Here is a 17,271-nt window from a genome sequence, read left to right as displayed (position 1 = left end):
CAATGTGCTTTTCACCTGGCTTTTATCAGAGAATCCCAGACATGAGGTGGAATGTGAGATGGAATTTGAGGATGACACATCACATCTTAGGTCTCGGAAAAGCAGGAACAGTTTCTGAAAGCAGGTTCTCATTTCAAGAAACTGAGTATTTGCTGGTTTATGATGTTGCGTTCTGCTTCCCTTGCTGTGGTGACCTTAGTTCTGTGAACATTATCAGGGATAATGTGTGTCTGGTGACTCCAAAAAATAGATAAATAAAAAAAAGTGGCAGTGCAGTGGATCTAAAAATAAAAATTAGGAAGGGTGGGAATTAGCTCACCACAGCTCACCTCAATTGCCACATCAGGTTCCAATTTCCAGTAAGTTTTCAGCAGAGTTGATTGTGTAAATGTATCTGTGGGCACTCCTTATAGAGGGGAAATTTCCTTGAAAACAGATAGCTGACATCACAACTACATGTTTTCCTGGAACAGAGCACGTGCTGGATCTGTACTCTGCCTACTGACATAGTCTTCATCCCAAGAGTGATATTGCTGCTTCAGTAAAGAGAACACAGTGGGCTTGGAGGAGGTGGACCCAGACCGCGGTGCTCAACGTGCTGAAGAACTCTTGTGGAGAGCTGTGGATGTTCACCTTAGGGATGTCTGGAAAAACTGTAAGCAACTTCACACCCAGGTTTGTCTGAGGAGTTGCCTTCATACATCAGGAAGTGGAGCAGACTTTTCAGATTAACAATCCCTTTGCCAAGACAAAGTACGTGTGAGAAGCATGAAAATGGTTATCAACACAACCTTCCTGTATGGTCTGAACTTGGGTGCTGGTCCAGGCACCGTACCAGACTGGGGCATGCACTGTGCTTTGCTCACTGGCAGCCTGAGAGCCACACTTACAGTGCACACCCTCTGCCTTGCAGTATTCCTTCAAACTGGGGAAAAGATACACACACCCCCCCCAAACCAGCAGAGATGCCCATGGGAAGAACACAGATGGAAGAGGCCGACAAAATTTGTGTACAGCAGGGTATCACACTGAAGAACCCTTCTACTTAATAAAGGTTCAACACCTAGTACTTCTTTTTTTTTTTTTTCACTTTTCTTTTGTTCTCAGAGTTGATTTTATTCAGCAAGAAATAAAGTCAGAGAAAGTGTTAAATTTATTTTGAATGAAATGCAATGACACCGATTTTTCCAAATGAGGTGTGAAAGCTTTTAACCTTGAGTTCCCAGCAGCAGATAAAACATCACTCAGGGTTTCTATTTCCAACCCTTATGTTACACCTCACCTTTTCCCCTGTGCAGAACATTACTCCTCCCGAACGGAGCAGTATCCGCTTACAAGCAGCGCTGCTCCAAGGGAAAAAAAAGGAAAAGTTTGCCTCTCCCCTCCAAAAAAAAAAAAAAAAAAAAAAAGCCATTTTGTTCAGCCAGATGTTCTACAAAATGGCACGGCCGCTGTGCTTGAGGGGGGCCGGGCCTCCCACCCCGGCGGGGCTCGGCGGGGCTCGGCGGGGCGGTGGCGGCCCCCGCCCGGCCCCCGGCGGTGCCGAGGCCAATGGGCTCTGGGGCGGCGGCGGCCGCCTCCTCCCGCCCAGCCCGCCCTATATAGCGCCCGGCCAGCGGCGCCGTCCCGTCCGTCGGGCTGTCCGTGCCGAGCCGTGCCGAGTCCAGCCGTGCCAGGATGCCGGGCCGCACCGTGTGGCGGCTGGCGCTGCTCGCCCTCTGCCTGGGGGCCGCGGCGGCGGGGGGACATCGCCGCGGAGCCGGCGGCAAGAGCCGGCGGCAGGCGCAGACCCAAACCACCTCGCTGCCGCAGGGCACCGCCGCGCAGGGAAAGCGTGAGTACAGCCCGCGGGCTGGGCAGGGAACGGAGCGGGGCTTGGCAGCGCCGGTGGCCGCGGGGGGCTTTGTGTGACCCCCTTGCTCGCCCTTCGCCGCCCCTCGGCCCGGCCGAGCCGCACACGTGTGCGCCCCGCGCCCCTTCCCTCCCGGCTGCTGCCCCCGGTAACGCCGAACTTCGCTTTCTTTTCCCCCCTCCGCATCCCCGCTCCTCTCCCCCACAGAGACCTGCTATGACAATGGACGGTACTACCAGATAAACCAGCAGTGGGAGCGCACTTACCTGGGAAACACTCTGGTCTGTACCTGCTACGGTGGGAGCCGAGGGTTCAACTGCGAGAGCAAGCCCGAACGTAAGTTGGTGGCCCCTTTTGTCTCCGTCGAGACCCCAGCGCGGCTTTTGGTGCCGAGTAAGCCAAGCCTCGTACGGGTTAGGGCTGGCAGCCCAGGTTTTCCGCTGAAGTTTGGTACTTAGGGTCAGTAATGGGATCTACACTCAATTTCACTGAAGATCTGGCTTGGGATTTTAAGAAATGCCTTTCATTAGCAATGGGCCTGCCACCAGAACCCTGAGCCAAACATCACTCATCTCTCTGGAGGATTGGATCTAAACATTAATTTTGGAGCCAACCTCTTCTTTATAATGAACTGAACTGACTCCTGGACTTGCACGGGGAAGTTCAGATCTGGAGTCACTTTGCAGCTCTGGCTCTGCTTTGTTTGATTGCTTCACCCCAACTTTTCATAGCTGTGCAGTGTCGTCAGCTTGTTTAAAAGTATTTCAACTTGCAACTTTCCACAGCCTCCTGGCCGTGCTGTGAGCTTTCTATAATTGAGCGTAAAATGAGATTGTTTAGTCTGTGCAGAAAAAGTTTAGGGAACAGAAAGAAGTTTAAATGCAAGGTCTGCTGGAGGACGTGTCTCTCCAGGGTTCGGTGTAGTTCAGTTTATCAGATGCAATCTATCTGTATTTATTGGTCTGAAACCACTGGTTTGTCATAATTCCTTTATGTTGCTGTGGAGGTAGAAGAGATGAAAAACTGGTTCTTGGCTGACAGTGTTCATGTAAGACCGATGTGAACATCTCAGCCATCTGTTCTGCGAGGTTTGTGTGCTGCCTGCCTCACGGCTGGAGTATTTTAAGGAGTACTCAGTTCCCTTACTCCATAAAAGAGGGTTCAATCCACTTTTCCTTCCTCTGCAGAGACTCCCAAGTTTTACAGTTTTGAAGTCCAGTAGGAAGTTTTCCTTATGACACAATGAGCTTTATCTGCCCAGCAGTGAAGGAAGTTGTTCTGCTTCACATCTTGAATCTGGTGGCAGCACTGATGTTCTGTAATCACTTACCTATGCATGAGTGTGAGCAATACACAAGTAGTGAACTTTGCTGTTGACTTTGGTGGGACTGCTGCAGAATTTGGGATTAATCTACTCAATTCTTGCTAAGTCAGAGCGAGGAGGATTAGCATGAGAAAGCACACAGTTTCCAGGGGTTGTTTGCTCCCTCCTGTCTTCTCTGCTGTTGGCTTCAAACAGCTGGGATTGATGGTTTCAGGCATGCCTGCCATGTGCAACTTCTGGTTCCCTGGGGGAGGGAAGAAGAGGTTGTTGAGCATCATGGGGGCTTTGAGGAGGCAAATTTCACCCAACTTCCTCTCTGCTGTTTGTCCCATGACAAAGAGGAGACTGCTAGGCACTTTTCTCCCCCAGGAAAGAAGGAGTATCTGTGTGAGGAGGCAAGGAATGTGTTTCTGTTGACTGTACATGTTACTGGTGTGGTTACATGAAGCTGATTATTTATTTTTTTTTCTCCCTCTTAGCTGAAGAGACCTGCTTTGACAAATACACTGGATCCACTTACCGAGTTGGGGAGACCTATGAGCGCCCCAAGGACTCCATGATCTGGGACTGTACTTGCATTGGAGCTGGACGTGGGAGAATCAGCTGCACCATTGCCAGTATGTAACTAAGGGCCTATTCCTAGAGCTATTGTTCCTTAGTATCATATTTTCCAGAGCAATTTACACACTATTCCCAGTGCCTATTAGCTGCAGTTTCGTGGGGTTTAATCCAAAGCCCACTAAAGCTCTGAAATCAAAAGTCCTTGCCCCATGTGCGTACATTTGCACAACCAAACTCCTCTTTTATTTAAGAGGTCAAGTGCTATGTGAGAAAACATAGGCCAAAAATTATTGTAAGTGTCCAGCCATACAGGCTAGTAATTTATTATGTATAAGAGTGTGCTACATCTTCACAGGTACAATTATAAAAGTAGTTTTTTGACTGGGAAAAAAGTCTGCACTGCAGCTCTTGGGTCAAAATAACACCATTAGCATTAATGGGACTACTCAGAATAAATGATAATAAATTAATGCCACCTGCGAGCCAGTCCTTCATCCTCCAAAAATGTCATTGAACACTTGTCTCTAAGGGAACTGGGATTTGATATCCAGACAGCAGCTTAACATGTTTCTACAGCTCCTTTTTCACTAGCCTGACCCATACTTCCCTCTTGCTCTTCCCTCTCTTCCCTTGGTCCTTTCTCTCCAGCTCCCCTTTCACATCTCTGTCTGGAAATCCTTTCCTTATTGAGTCACTGAATTGTTCACAATTTCCCTTTAGTTCATAATTGGACTTTATACAAGCACAGAGGAAGATTGCTGTGTGTCAGGATTTTTATACTGAGATTTCAAAGTCTCTGAGGTACCTTTTGAGAAAAGTCTTGCTGTTAAAAGTATCCAGTTTCTTGTTTAAGACACACATGCAGATCCTAGTAGTGTTGCCACAGAGGACTCGGAAACCAGCCATCATTGTAGCATGGGAAAAAAATAATGCATTAAATCTAACAAGTAAAACTGGAACCCTTCTGAATTTAATGGCATTTCAGTGGGCAGGGATGATAAGTGTTGTAGGAAAGAGAGTCAGTAAGGAAATTGCGAGTGTAAGAGCAGCCTTGTTTCCTCATCATCAGCCTGGTTTAGAGCTCACTGGAGAGTCTCACTGACTGCGACTGGCTTTGAATCAATCTTCAGAGCTCTGAGATTCCCTGCTTTCATAAATGAGCCCACAAAACATTTTACTGGCTCTTAATAAATGATGGGATGTGGGTGTTTTTTTCTTTCTTTCTATTTTTTTTTCCCCCTTGGATTCTTCGAAAGAAAAACCCTGTGTTTGCAAACACAGGCCCTGCACCATGCTACCCTCTCTCAGCCTGGGCTGCCTCAGAGCTGTGGGGCACTGATGGGCTGGAATCTGCCTTTCCAAACCCCAAAAGAGCTCTGATTTCCCACTGGGCTGTCACACCAAGCACCTCCTTACCCTCCACATGCTGTCCTGGCCACCATGTCCCTCATGGATGGCCGCAGAGAAGCCCAAGGGGCATTGCCTCAAACAAGATGGAGGCAAAGCCTTTCTCACCAGCCCTCAGACTGAGAGCACGGCCTGAGGGAGAAACATCGCCTCATCGCTCCCTGGCATTCCCTTTTCACCAGCCAGGCTTTGGAACATGGAGAAGTTAGCTGAGGGAGGAAGACAGGGCCTGGGAAGTGCAGAAAGTGGTGGGTGCCGATGGAAAAGGGCAGGTGCCAGTGGGAAATGTTGAATGCCATTTTACGCTCATTTTATGCCATTTTCCCCCTCATTGTCCTCAGTGTCCTTCCTCCTCCTTGCTGCCCCTTTTCCCTGGCCAGATGGCCCTTACCTTACGCATCCCTGGTGTGTCCCTCACTCGGCTTCCCCATCTCCCACCACAGATCGCTGCCATGAGGGCGGCCAGTCCTACAAGATCGGCGATACGTGGCGCCGGCCCCATGAGACGGGCGGCTACATGCTGGAGTGTGTGTGCCTGGGCAACGGCAAGGGCGAGTGGACCTGCAAGCCTGTGGGTGAGTGCCGGCTCCTTCCTTCCCCCTCAGCGCTGTCAGGCCGTCTGGGCCTTTTGTCTTCCCTGAGGTGTCCCCGTGTGGGAACGCCCTGGGTGGGCTCTGATCCACTTTCCCCTCACAGCCGAGCGGTGCTACGACAACACGGCCGGGACGTCCTACGTGGTGGGAGAGACCTGGGAGAAACCCTACCAGGGCTGGATGATGGTGGACTGCACCTGCCTCGGTGAGGGCAGCGGCCGCATCACCTGCACCTCCAGAAGTAAGTGCTAGCCTGGCAAGCCGCTTTATTTATCTCACTTATTTTTTTTGTGTATTTTCTTACTTCTTTTTCATCCTGCATGGGAAAGGAAAGTTATTTCTTTGTCAGCACAGGAAGTCAGGGAAATCGCTTGGCCCACAAAAGGGCAGAGTTTAGCCTAGGATGTCCATTTCTGTGCTTTCATGGAGCCTTCTGAGGGGCAGTCGAGTGATTTTTAACTTAAATACCCTTTCCAATGGCAGGATCTGCAAGATTAAAATATTTTTTCTTCTTTATTACTGTTTAATTTATGTGTTAGCTAAACCAGGGTTTGTTTTGCCTGCTCTACCATCTCACCTATCACTTTTCCCGCCCCATTTCCTGCCCCACCAGCATAGGTGATTTTTTTTTAAAAAGTTTTTGCATCACTGAGGGACAGTACCGTAAATACTCCATTTTATTTGTATTTGCAGAGCAAACAGGACTTTTAAAACCCAAAATCTTGCTTGTTTATTTACCTTCTGTTCCAGTCCTGTTAGCTCTACAACAGAGCTTACTTCTGCTTCAGGTTTACACCAGTTGCCTCAAGAAGATTTAACTTTGTACCTTACGCCTTGGTTATGCAAGTTTTAAGAAACCTTTCTGTAGCCTTTCAATTGCCTCATATTCAGTTGCCTTGGGGCACACAAATAATGGATTTTTGCTGATATAACCAGCAGACCTGTAAAGAATAAGACACTAAGGAGGGTTGAGATTAAAATGGAAGATCTGGAGAGGCTTGGTCAAGAAATAAGCTATAAAAATCAACCCAGCCTTTACAATATTAAGTCTGTTAAAGGCATATGGGGAAGAATCATTAGCTGTCAAATGGGAATGAATAAAACAGAATGTGTTGTTTGTGAATTTGGGAGGACTTATTATTACTAATAAAATGTATTTGGCAGTAGCTTTCTTTCCATAACTCAGGTCTGTGCTGTTGTATCATGGGGGAAATTGCAATATAAGGACCTGTTCATTTTTCATTTTGTTTTCCAATTACATTTGAATAGAGAAATTCAAATTTATATATATAAAATGATACCTCTAGGCTACAAAATGACATTACACTTCAAGTGTGTGCTGCTGCTATTTATCTTTTTATGGCCAACATTTTCCAGAATCACAGCTGGTTGCTTCAGTGACATTTCAGCTTTTCATTGAGAAAAGTGTCCATAAGACATGTTTTTTTCACATTTTCAGAATTGCATGGTGAATACCTCACCAATTTACCATACTTCTGGCAAATGCTCAATTTCTGGTCATTCTTAGCAGTGTGAATCAGTAACATGTTTTCCACATTCGCATTCTGTCCCATGTGCTCTCTCATTGACAATCTGGCTTATTGCATATGTCCTTCCACAGTTCTTCATAAATCCATGTTCATTGATCCGTGATTATATTTGAGCCACTGTATCAAGTTTCCCTTGAATAAGAAGGTAAAATGTTGTAATGGAAGAAGAACTAGTTAATCCATGTGGCTCTGGCATCCAGACAAAAGTAGTTTGTTGTGCTGTCCTTTGAACCCATTTGCTCAATTCATCAGGGGCTGTGGGTTATTAAAGAGATTTAGAAAGTCTGCTACTCCTGGTATTACTTGAGCAGCTTGTATTAACTTCACTGCAGCTTCATGCAGGCTTCTTTTGGAAGAAATGGGATTTTACATGTTGCCCTCAAACAGATGAGAGAGAGCCCTGTGTATAATATGAAATGACCAAGCTGCAAAGACTCCTGTTTCTTTTCTTAAAAGAAAGAAAGGGTTGTTAAAACAAGTTTAGCTTTAAAGGTGTGTGCTAGACAGAATGGGTTTAGAATGCCTTTAAAGAATAGCTCATTTTGACAATGGCTGCAAAGTGAAAGCACGATTCTGGAAATGAATGGAAATCTTTCCTTAGGCTAAAGCACCAGGGTTTGGGGATGCTTTCAGCCTGTGCAGTTTAGTGCAGGCTTTAGTGCGTGTAGGAATTGCAACAGTGGGCTCCAGAGAACGAGATGGGCCTTTAATTCAGCCTTTAAAGGATGAGTGGTCAAGTGCTGGAAACTTCACAGTGAAGCCACCCAGTGCAGGCCCAGCTGAGAGTCACTTTCCTCACACAGATCGCTGCAATGACCACGACACCAAGACTTCCTACAGAATTGGAGACAACTGGAGCAAGAAGGACAACCGTGGGAACTTGCTGCAGTGTGTCTGCACCGGGAATGGCAGAGGCGAATGGAAGTGTGAGAGACACACGTCCCTGCACACTACCAGCACTGGTAAGGGGGACATCGTGGCGTGGAACATAGGGAAAGGGAAGAGGAACGGCGTATTTTGACAGGTTAGGACTTGAAGTTGAGTTGTTCCATCCTAATTCAGGTATTTCAGAGTCTTGTGTGGGAAAGATCAGCAGCAAAGAAGGTCAGAGTTCAGAAGATGCTCCTTGTTTGTGCCTGTGAAGATCAGATTAATTGGTACCTTGTTTCTGTGCACAAATGGGGCTGGCACGTACAGATGGGATTGCCTGCACAATCACAGGGCAGTAAATCACATCTAGGGCCCTGCATCCACAGGAACAATCTTTGTCTTGGGAGCACGGCACTCCAAGTTAATGTTTGAACTTTATGTATTCGCCTCAGGGTAATTTTCTGGAAATGTCCTTTATTTAAACCCCACTGAGACCATCTGGTTTCTTTGACATGATAAATACACCTACTAATGGCTTAGCTTATAAAACCCAAAAAATGTCAAGGAATGTATACAATGCTGTTTAATACATGTACATGAGATAGCTTGTAATTTTGGTATGAAATATTGCCTAGTTTACAGGTAGCATATTTTTTGTGCCCAAGGTTTAAACCTTCAGCTCCTAAATTCTTTTTTTGTCATTTTAAGGATCTAGGTTTCTTATCAGTGAGTGCAATGTAGAACTTCTGTTTTTCTGCAGTGCCTGCATTAAATTTTTCTTGGTAAATAACCTTTAACTGTTTGGTGCCATCATATTACCTTAACACTCTCAGAAGGTCTAAACTTCAAAAAAAAGGGTACCAGTATTTTGTTTCCATTATTCCTTCCCTGCTTTCACCAGAGCTGAATTTGTGGAGGTTCTTGTGGGAATCATTAGCAAAAATTTATATGATGTAGACAACAACAGGCCTCTTTGTCTCTCAGTATTATTGCAAATGATAATGTGCCAAAAGCTTTGATTAAATATCTAATAATTGCTGAGTAAAAGAATACATTTTTAGTTTATTCTTCTAGTTATTCAATGAAAAATTCAAAATTAATCCTTTTTGCCTCATCTTTCTACTTCCTTGGTAATTTTTATTCTTTTGCTACCGATCTTGACTTTTTTATTCTACATTTCCTTCAACTGTTTTTTTTTTTTTTCCCAAAAGATACTGTTTTCTAAACAATTTGTATGAAAAACAGTTTCTGAAGCCACTCTACAGGGATGGAAAGCAGAGGCTGTCATTAGCAGAAAGGGGGAGTCGTTCTTCTAATTTCAAAATTTGCCAAGTGGAATAATTAAGCCGCGTCTCGGGAAGCTTAAGTGTCGTCTGACGGAGTGCCTCAGGTTTTATTATCTCAGCATTTAATGGCAACCTTCTGTTGCTGAGCTCTGCGTGCCACATGTCCCTTCTGTCCCACAGGCTCTGGCTCTCCCAGCATCACGAACGTGCAGACTGCGCTGTACCAGCCCCAGCCGCAGCAGCCCCAGCCCCAGCCCTACGGCCAGTGCATCACGGACAACGGCGTCATCTACTCGGTGGGCATGCAGTGGCTCAAGACACAGGGCAGCCAGCAAATGCTGTGCACCTGCCTGGGCAACGGAGTCAGCTGCCAGGAGATAGGTATGAGTTGGTGTGTAGTGCCTGTTTGCTCCACTGAGGTCTCCAGGACTGTCTTGTGGTTTAATTTCCAAGTAGAACCCTTTGTGTGGATGGCAGAAATGTCCTCTGAGGAAGAGGTACTGGAGAAAGTAAGGGGGGAAGAAATGCTTTGGTTCTTTGGGGCAGGAGCGTTTCCCAGTGAGCTAGATATAACCTGCTGAGGGGAAACAGAGCCCTTGGGGAGCAGCATTAATAATTTTATTCAAATGGAGCTGCAGTAATAGATGTTTGGAAAAGAATGTAAAAGAGTGCCACAGCTATGGAGCTGTCTGTTGGTGTGCATTGGCCTGGCTCCACGGCAGTCAGTGTGGGTTCCCAGCAGCCAGAGACTTGGCCTGGAGGGGCTGTTGCTGTTTTAGAGCCCTGAGATCTGGGGCTTGCTTTAAACCACATTCTAATGCTGTGATTTTGTTTTTGAAGCTGTGACCCAAACATATGGTGGCAATTCTGATGGAGAGCCCTGTGTTCTGCCTTTCACCTACGATGGAAGGACTTTCTATTCCTGCACCACCGAGGGCCGCACAGATGGGCACTTCTGGTGCAGCACCACTTCCAACTTTGAGCAGGACAGGAGATACTCCTTCTGTACTGAGCAGAATGGTGAGTTCTTCTCAGAGGGTCTTCACATGCATGTGAAGGATGGAGGAAGGAGCAGAGGACACAGGAACAGGCTGCCTGACCAATTCCAGCAGTCTGGAAGGACTCAAGGCAGCAGGGCAGTGCTGTGAATGGAGGGCTGCCTGGTGACAGACTACTTGGCATCTTTGGAGGGTGGTGCTACAGATGTGCCCTTTGAGTCCTGTTCTGTCTTCTGAGCTGACCTTAGAATGGTGGGAGTACCTGGTCATGGTGGAGCCTTGGCCCAAAGGATGCTTATCTTTGGCTTTGCTTGGATGAATTGCTTCAAGCAATGCCCAAATTAGGCTGCAAAGAGGAGGATATCCATGGAGTACAGTTTGTGCAGTCCTGTCACTCCCTCCATCCTGGCTCTCTAACCAGGCTGCCATATATAGCAGTGATCTTTGTGTGATTTGTGGCCACTGATCAAGAGCTGGGGCATGACTGAGGCAGCAGCATTCCCTCTTGTCTGTGGATGGTCAGTGTTCCCTTCACAGCACAGATCTATCTACCTGTGTAGATGCCTGTCAGACATCCATGGAGCAGTGTCCAGGCATCTTCTTGGGATCTGACCTTGGAAATAATATTTCATGTGAAATTCACATGAAAATAATGCTTCTTACACTGCATAGACATTTTTTTAAAAATTCTGTTCTACTTAGGCTGTTTTTTTCCTGATGAAAGTCAAGCCTTTCTCTACAGGGCATATAATAATTTCTTTTTAAAAAACAAAACAAACTTACCCCCAAAAAACACCTAAACACTGTCTTTGCACATACACACATTCATCCATGCACATTAGAGGGGCTTCTTGTGATACACTGTGGAAAAGAGAAATGCGATACAGAAAAATCTCAGTAAATGTCTTCTTGTTCTTCCAATATTTGTAAAGCACAGTTGCTCAAGAGGTGATTAGTTCAGGTAGATTGCAGCCCTCTTTCCACTGCTGCTTGCAAAACATGAAGTTTCCAGCCTGCAGAGAGGTTTTGGCTTGTCCTGTTGTACATAACTGAACTGCTGTAACCCTTTCATGAGGGTGAAGGCTTCCCTTAGAGCTGAAGGGCACCACTGCGAAATGGCTTCAGTGAGATAACACAGGTATGCTGACAGCTGTGAGTTTATTTCATTCCCTAGGCTTTGGGAGAAATGATCTGCAAAGTTACTTCCCAAACAGTGTAAGCTTTGGTTTTCCCTGTTTCCTGGGAATCCCCATGGCTGGCTCTGCAGCTCCTTCCAGAGCAAAGCTTGCAACAAACTGACCTTGTGCAAAGCTTATGTTTCCACATCTGAATTAATTAAAGCCAAGAAAAGAGGCCTGTGGATTATATACAGGGCACACGTGGGAAAAAGTAGTGCTAGTGGTTTGTTTTCCAAGCTCTTCCATGCATGCTAAGAGAGTGCAGGCTGCATTTGCATCTGTTCTCTTTTCATTTTTTGTACAGTTTTGGTCCAGACACGTGGTGGCAATTCCAATGGTGCTCTGTGCCACTTCCCCTTCCTGTACAACAACCGCAACTACACTGACTGTACTTCTGAGGGACGGAGGGACAACATGAAGTGGTGTGGAACCACTGAGAACTACGATGCTGACCAGAAGTTTGGCTTCTGCCCCATGGCTGGTAAGGCTGGGAGCCATAAAGGGGTTATGGAGAACCTGTATGTGGCTCTTTGAGCTGGAAAGTGAAGACCTCTCTGTTGCTGGTCAGATACTGATGATTTCTAATGAGCTGTGTCTCAGCCCAAAGCCCTTTAAGGCATTTCTGAAGTTTTTGTTTTGTTCTTTTTTTCCCCATTGACCACTTCTAGCAAAGATTTAGGCAGTGCCAGGAGAAGGCAAGTTTCATTACTTCCTTGCTACAAGCCAGTGATAGGCATGCTCTTCAGCTGGTGCAGACTGGTGTAGATCTGCTGGAGAGCCTAAATTTGAGTGTGTGCCTAAAATTTCTTTGTTAAGATGCAGAAACTGCTACCTGGTATGAAGGGGCTTTGCAAATGGTCTCAGTCCTCAAGATCTTGTGAATTCTGGCCTCGTGAATATCTTCTTGCTTTCTTCTCACCCAGCCCATGAAGAAATCTGCACAACCAATGACGGTGTCATGTACCGTGTTGGGGACCAGTGGGATAAGCAGCATGACATGGGCCACATGATGAGATGTACTTGTGTAGGAAATGGCCGTGGAGAATGGACCTGCATTGCCTATTCACAGCTCAGAGGTACTGATTTTCATGTTGATATCACCACTTCAGTCCAAGTGGGAGGCGGGAGAAATTGGTACTTTTTCTGTCATTGTGAGCTTGAGCCTGCACTCAAGAACTGCAGTTTACTCTTTGGAGTAGGAAGGGGATTAGAGGAGCTGTGAAGTTCTTGTCTTGTTTATGTGCTGGAAAAGTATATCCCAGCCTTAACAGGCTCTCAAGCAGAAGCAAACCTTGATTATCTTGGTCGTGGTATCCCTCCTTTTGTCTACATTTAGGAATTGGCACCACTGTGACTTTACAGAGAACTCAGTTATAGGCACCTCCCCACCTCAAGAACAGACAAAACTCCAGACTAGTCTGAAGTTTGAAAGCAGAGCTGTTCTGTTTTATTGTTCAGCAGTGAAATTTTCAATTCCTCTGTGCTGGATTAGCCTTTTGCTGGCTAATCTATATGAAAAGCTGGCAGGAAAGCATGGAGATTACTCTTATTTATTTACTCATTTGTGTGAGTGGTCCAAGTGGAGAACTACTTAAGCAATACCAAAAAAAGAAGACTTAAAAGCGCAGACATTTGATCATCCTACAGCCAGCTCATAGCATTGGCTTCATGTCTGGAAAAGGCAGGGGGGTTGCTGTCAAGAGGCCAAGAAAGGACTCTTAACACCGCTGCTGAAATGGGATATAATTTATAGGGAAAGCCTCACTCGAGGGCTTTGGAAAGCTTTTTTTTTAATGTGTTCCCTTCAGAACAGCATGAAAGGCACTGCTCAAAGTTCTGGTCTGTGCAAGTTGTGTTTTCACTTACACAGCTAGTTCTCTGCAGTTCCATTCTGGAGTTGAAGTGGTCTTTCTTGATGAGTTGGGTAGAGGGTAGAGATACTTTGCTTTTTCAAAAGGCAGAGGTTATCTGAGTGGAGCTGTTTACACACAGCAGCCAGACCTTGGCGCCTGCAGAGGAGTCTGAGTGCTCCTTGGTTTATCCTGATGCTGTGCCCATGGTGTGGGAAAATACCATGGGAAATGAAAGCCTGGACTCACTTCCCCAAGGACAGCTGGTCCAGGATTGACTCCGGACCTGAACTTGAGTCTCTTGGGTCCCACTTAACAAAACAACTTGCTTCTGGGCTTGTTTTCGTGTTTGTTTTGTCTTTCTGCTCCTTGCTGTGATTAGACTGGCTTTAGGAATTCTGGGCCAGATCCTAATGGAACCTAATGGAGTGATAGTGTTGTACTAGAGCATGGGGTCTGGTTACTGTGTTATGAGGGAAGAGCAGACTGGTGGGCACCAGTAGCATCTTGTGTGCATAAAAGATCTGCCTCTGCCTTCAGATTACTACAGAGGATAGCAGAGATACCCAGCAGAATAACATCAGGAGGATGGCTGTACTTCTTCATTGTGTCCTTATAAGTTTGGAGCAGCCTTTTTCTCTTTGTGTAGTTGCAGTGAGGAGTTTCACCTGAGATGTTCCTCAGAGGAGATGGTTGGAGAGTCAGTGTGGTGGTTTAGATTTTTGTTCACATGTGGGTTCTGTCTGAAGGAACAACAAGGCAGTTCTGTAGCTGGATTGTGTCCTACAGACCTCTTTTGGCCACGTGTTGCTTATTTGTACAATGCTGATAGATGAACTCGGGAGCAGGGGTGTGTATGCAGCACTGTGGGGGTCACAGATTACAGGAGGGCTCCTTTCTGGCTTGGTTGGAGCTGGTCATGATCAGTCTGTGTGCTGATCAGACAGAGGGAATGATGTTCCAGACAGAAGGGTTCTATAGACCTATTGCTGATAAACTCTTCTTTCTCCCCCAGACCAGTGCATCGTGGATGGCATCACCTATGACGTGAACCAGACCTTCCACAAGCGCCATGATGAGGGGCACATGCTGAACTGCACCTGCTTTGGCCAGGGCCGGGGCAGATGGAAGTGTGATCCTGTTGGTGAGTCTCCAGCTGCCCCCAAACACCCTTTGTGGCTCTGTACAAACTGGCTGTGGTGTGGAGAAACTGGTGTGTGAGTTTGGGCCCGGTCTCTGTCCACTTTCTGTCCTGAACTGTACAAAAGCAAAAATAAAAGCAGCACTGCATTTGCTGGAGGGTAAGTGAAAGGGCATTTGTTAATTTAAGGACATATGCTTGGGTTATCACACCGGCCACAGAAGAACCATGACTGTGGTGAGCATATATTGTAAAATGTAGCAGGGCAGTTAGCCCCAGGCTGTGGTGGTTCGGCTGGATTCTGGCACCTGAGCTGTCAGCAGAGCTCTCAGCCTGAACACTGATAAAACATGCAGCTGGGCACTGATGCTAGGATCAGTTTTCTTGCCTTTCTCTGTCCTAAAATCTTTCAGAGTTTTCTCCCGGAACTGAGGAAGGAGCACCTGCGTACATTAACTTACCTTGGTCTGAATTGATTTTTTGTCTGCCCTTTGTTCTAGCAAAGAGGGAAAGCTCAGGATGAGAACACGTGTTAATAGTGCTCTGGAGGTTAGCTGAAACCATCATGGTTCTCTGCAGGAATGAGATTTTATGTCTTCTGCTTCCCCCTCTTCCCTAGCAAACCTTGATTGGAAGATAAGACCTGGCTGTTTGGTTTGCAATTATGAAGTCCAAGAGACCTTCAAACTATTGCCAAGAAAATCTGTTAGAAATTACTAGTTGTGAAGCTCTGCTTTATTTGCAGTAGTATCTGTATGTGTTTACTGGAGGAACATAGATTGTAAAGCTTCTGAAAATTACTAGTTTGAAGGAAGGGGCAGGGGGATTATTTCTGCTATCTGTATAGGTGCAATTAAAGTTTTAATTTTGTTGGCTCTCTCTAAACAAAGCTCTTATTTATCCAGGCAAACATAATGCTAGTTCTCACTGAAAATTTCTGTTGAGCCAGGCATAGATGCAGTTGTCAGAGTAGAAAGTGTACTGAAGTGCTCTGTTTACACTAGTTAGGCTGATTTCAGGATCTGATCTGTCTTCCTTTGGTTTATATGATGGTAAATCTGGAAAGATTCTGCTGAAAATAAAAACATTCTGGGGACTATTAAGGCATAAATGAGTTCTGCTGGAGGCAGGAGGAATTTTTTGCCTTTGATCTCCTTGAGAGGAGCATGGTTTAGCTTTGGATGAGAGATGAACTCATTGGCCAGGGCAGAATTGAGCTCCAGAGTGGATGAAATCCTTTCTAGAAGGAACACCCCACTGAAATGCATCACAGCTGATTTTGCCCCCTAATATCAGACTTAATACATGCAGTGCTATATTAAGAACCTTGATTTGAGATTCAAGCTCTGTTGCCACTTTATGTACCTATTTTTGCAAATAAACATTGGTGTTGCATTTTTTTGTGCAAAAGTCTTTTGGGACTTGCTCTTTGTAGATATTTCACTGTGGATTCAGTAACAGAGGTGAACTGTGTCTCTTGTGCCTTCAGACCAGTGCCAGGACTCAGAAACCCGCACCTTCTATCAAATTGGAGACTCCTGGGAGAAGTATGTCCATGGGGTCAGATACCAGTGCTATTGCTATGGTCGTGGGATTGGAGAATGGCACTGTCAACCCCTACAGACTTACCCTGGTAAGAAACCCAACAAAAAATGAACTCATCTGCTGAGTAAGACCTGAGGAAAAGCAACTTTCCACCCCTCACCTTTTCAGGTTTCTGTACCTAATGCCTCTTGGCTTCCTTTTAAAACAAAACAGATTCTTCCTGTCCCTTGGCAGACACAAGAGATGTCAGGGGGTTAAAAAGAGGGGCCCAAGCTGTTTGCAGCTATTCCTGAGGCCAGGGTTAGTTCAGAGAATGACCCTCAGTGCACACAACGATTTGGGTTTACATTGCCTCATCACATGTGTAATCTTCAGCTTATGTTGCCTGAAACTCACATGTGTAGTTCTTCCTTTTCCACTCATTACAGAAGTAATCCACCATGGAACGAAAAGTTTTTCCTGTGCCCCAAAGAAGTTAAATATTTGAACTCTTGTTTGTCCAGGCAATTCCAGGAACTCTTTATAGGGATGGGCAATGCCTGTTTGTTGGTTGTTCAGCTTCAGTTCCCCGAACAGAACATAAGGGGAGCCTCTCTACTTTCCTGTTTAAGGTTGCAACTGCCACTATCTTAATCTGAATAAGATGAAGTATTAAGGCTTGCTGAGCTTCATTTACTCCTGTTAGACTGCTTAAACAAACACCTCCCTGAGATATGTGAAATATGCATGCCTTCAGCCTGGAGACCAGGGCTTTGGGCTGCTTTTAGACACAAGAGTGACTGAAAATGTATAAATAAACCAAATCTAATGTTTCTGAATGTAGGTTTGGGGTTAGGTGAGCTTTGAAATTTTCTGCCTGTGGGCACAGGTTTGTTTTTCTAGAAATCCTGTTAAATGGGAAGCAGGTATATATGGTACATGGTTGTCCAAATAAATTATTATTAGAAATGTTGGGAATGGGGTGAGGGTGCAGCTATTTAATGGCTAAAACACTTTCCTGAAGATTCCAGGGATCTCTTTGCTGGGATTTTCTGAGAACTAACATGAGGACAGTGATGCTGAGTGTTCAGTGAAACCTCCCCAGTGGGGCCAGGAGGGACAGAAAGGAGAACCATG

At 45.8% G+C, this 17,271-nt stretch overlaps 1 protein-coding gene across 5 annotated transcripts in view; it reads left to right on the top strand.

Moving 5' to 3' along the window:
* The first annotated feature begins 1,641 nt into the window (after positions 1-1,641).
* FN1 (fibronectin 1) overlaps positions 1,642-17,271 on the top strand; it is a 51,530-nt gene continuing 35,900 nt past the window's right edge. For all 5 annotated transcript variants that reach the window (XM_014257756.2, XM_014257760.2, XM_014257757.2 and 2 more), the window contains exons 1-12: positions 1,642-1,834; positions 2,060-2,188; positions 3,656-3,793; positions 5,588-5,719; positions 5,841-5,978; positions 8,091-8,249; positions 9,624-9,824; positions 10,284-10,463; positions 11,924-12,100; positions 12,543-12,695; positions 14,485-14,613; positions 16,100-16,243. In XM_014257756.2, coding sequence (XP_014113231.1) covers positions 1,678-1,834; positions 2,060-2,188; positions 3,656-3,793; positions 5,588-5,719; positions 5,841-5,978; positions 8,091-8,249; positions 9,624-9,824; positions 10,284-10,463; positions 11,924-12,100; positions 12,543-12,695; positions 14,485-14,613; positions 16,100-16,243 — 1,837 coding nt within the window. In that variant the 5' untranslated portion in view covers positions 1,642-1,677. The remainder of the gene's footprint in view (positions 1,835-2,059; positions 2,189-3,655; positions 3,794-5,587; positions 5,720-5,840; positions 5,979-8,090; positions 8,250-9,623; positions 9,825-10,283; positions 10,464-11,923; positions 12,101-12,542; positions 12,696-14,484; positions 14,614-16,099; positions 16,244-17,271) is intronic.

The sequence above is a fragment of the Pseudopodoces humilis genome, chromosome 8 (assembly GCF_049639895.1).
Source record: "Pseudopodoces humilis isolate 2021_Gansu_Grassland_sample_001 chromosome 8, ASM4963989v1, whole genome shotgun sequence".
Taxonomy (NCBI): Eukaryota; Metazoa; Chordata; class Aves; order Passeriformes; family Paridae; genus Pseudopodoces; species Pseudopodoces humilis.
The sequence above is the reverse complement of the archived record's forward strand: the minus strand, read 5'-3'. Positions and strand labels throughout refer to the sequence as shown.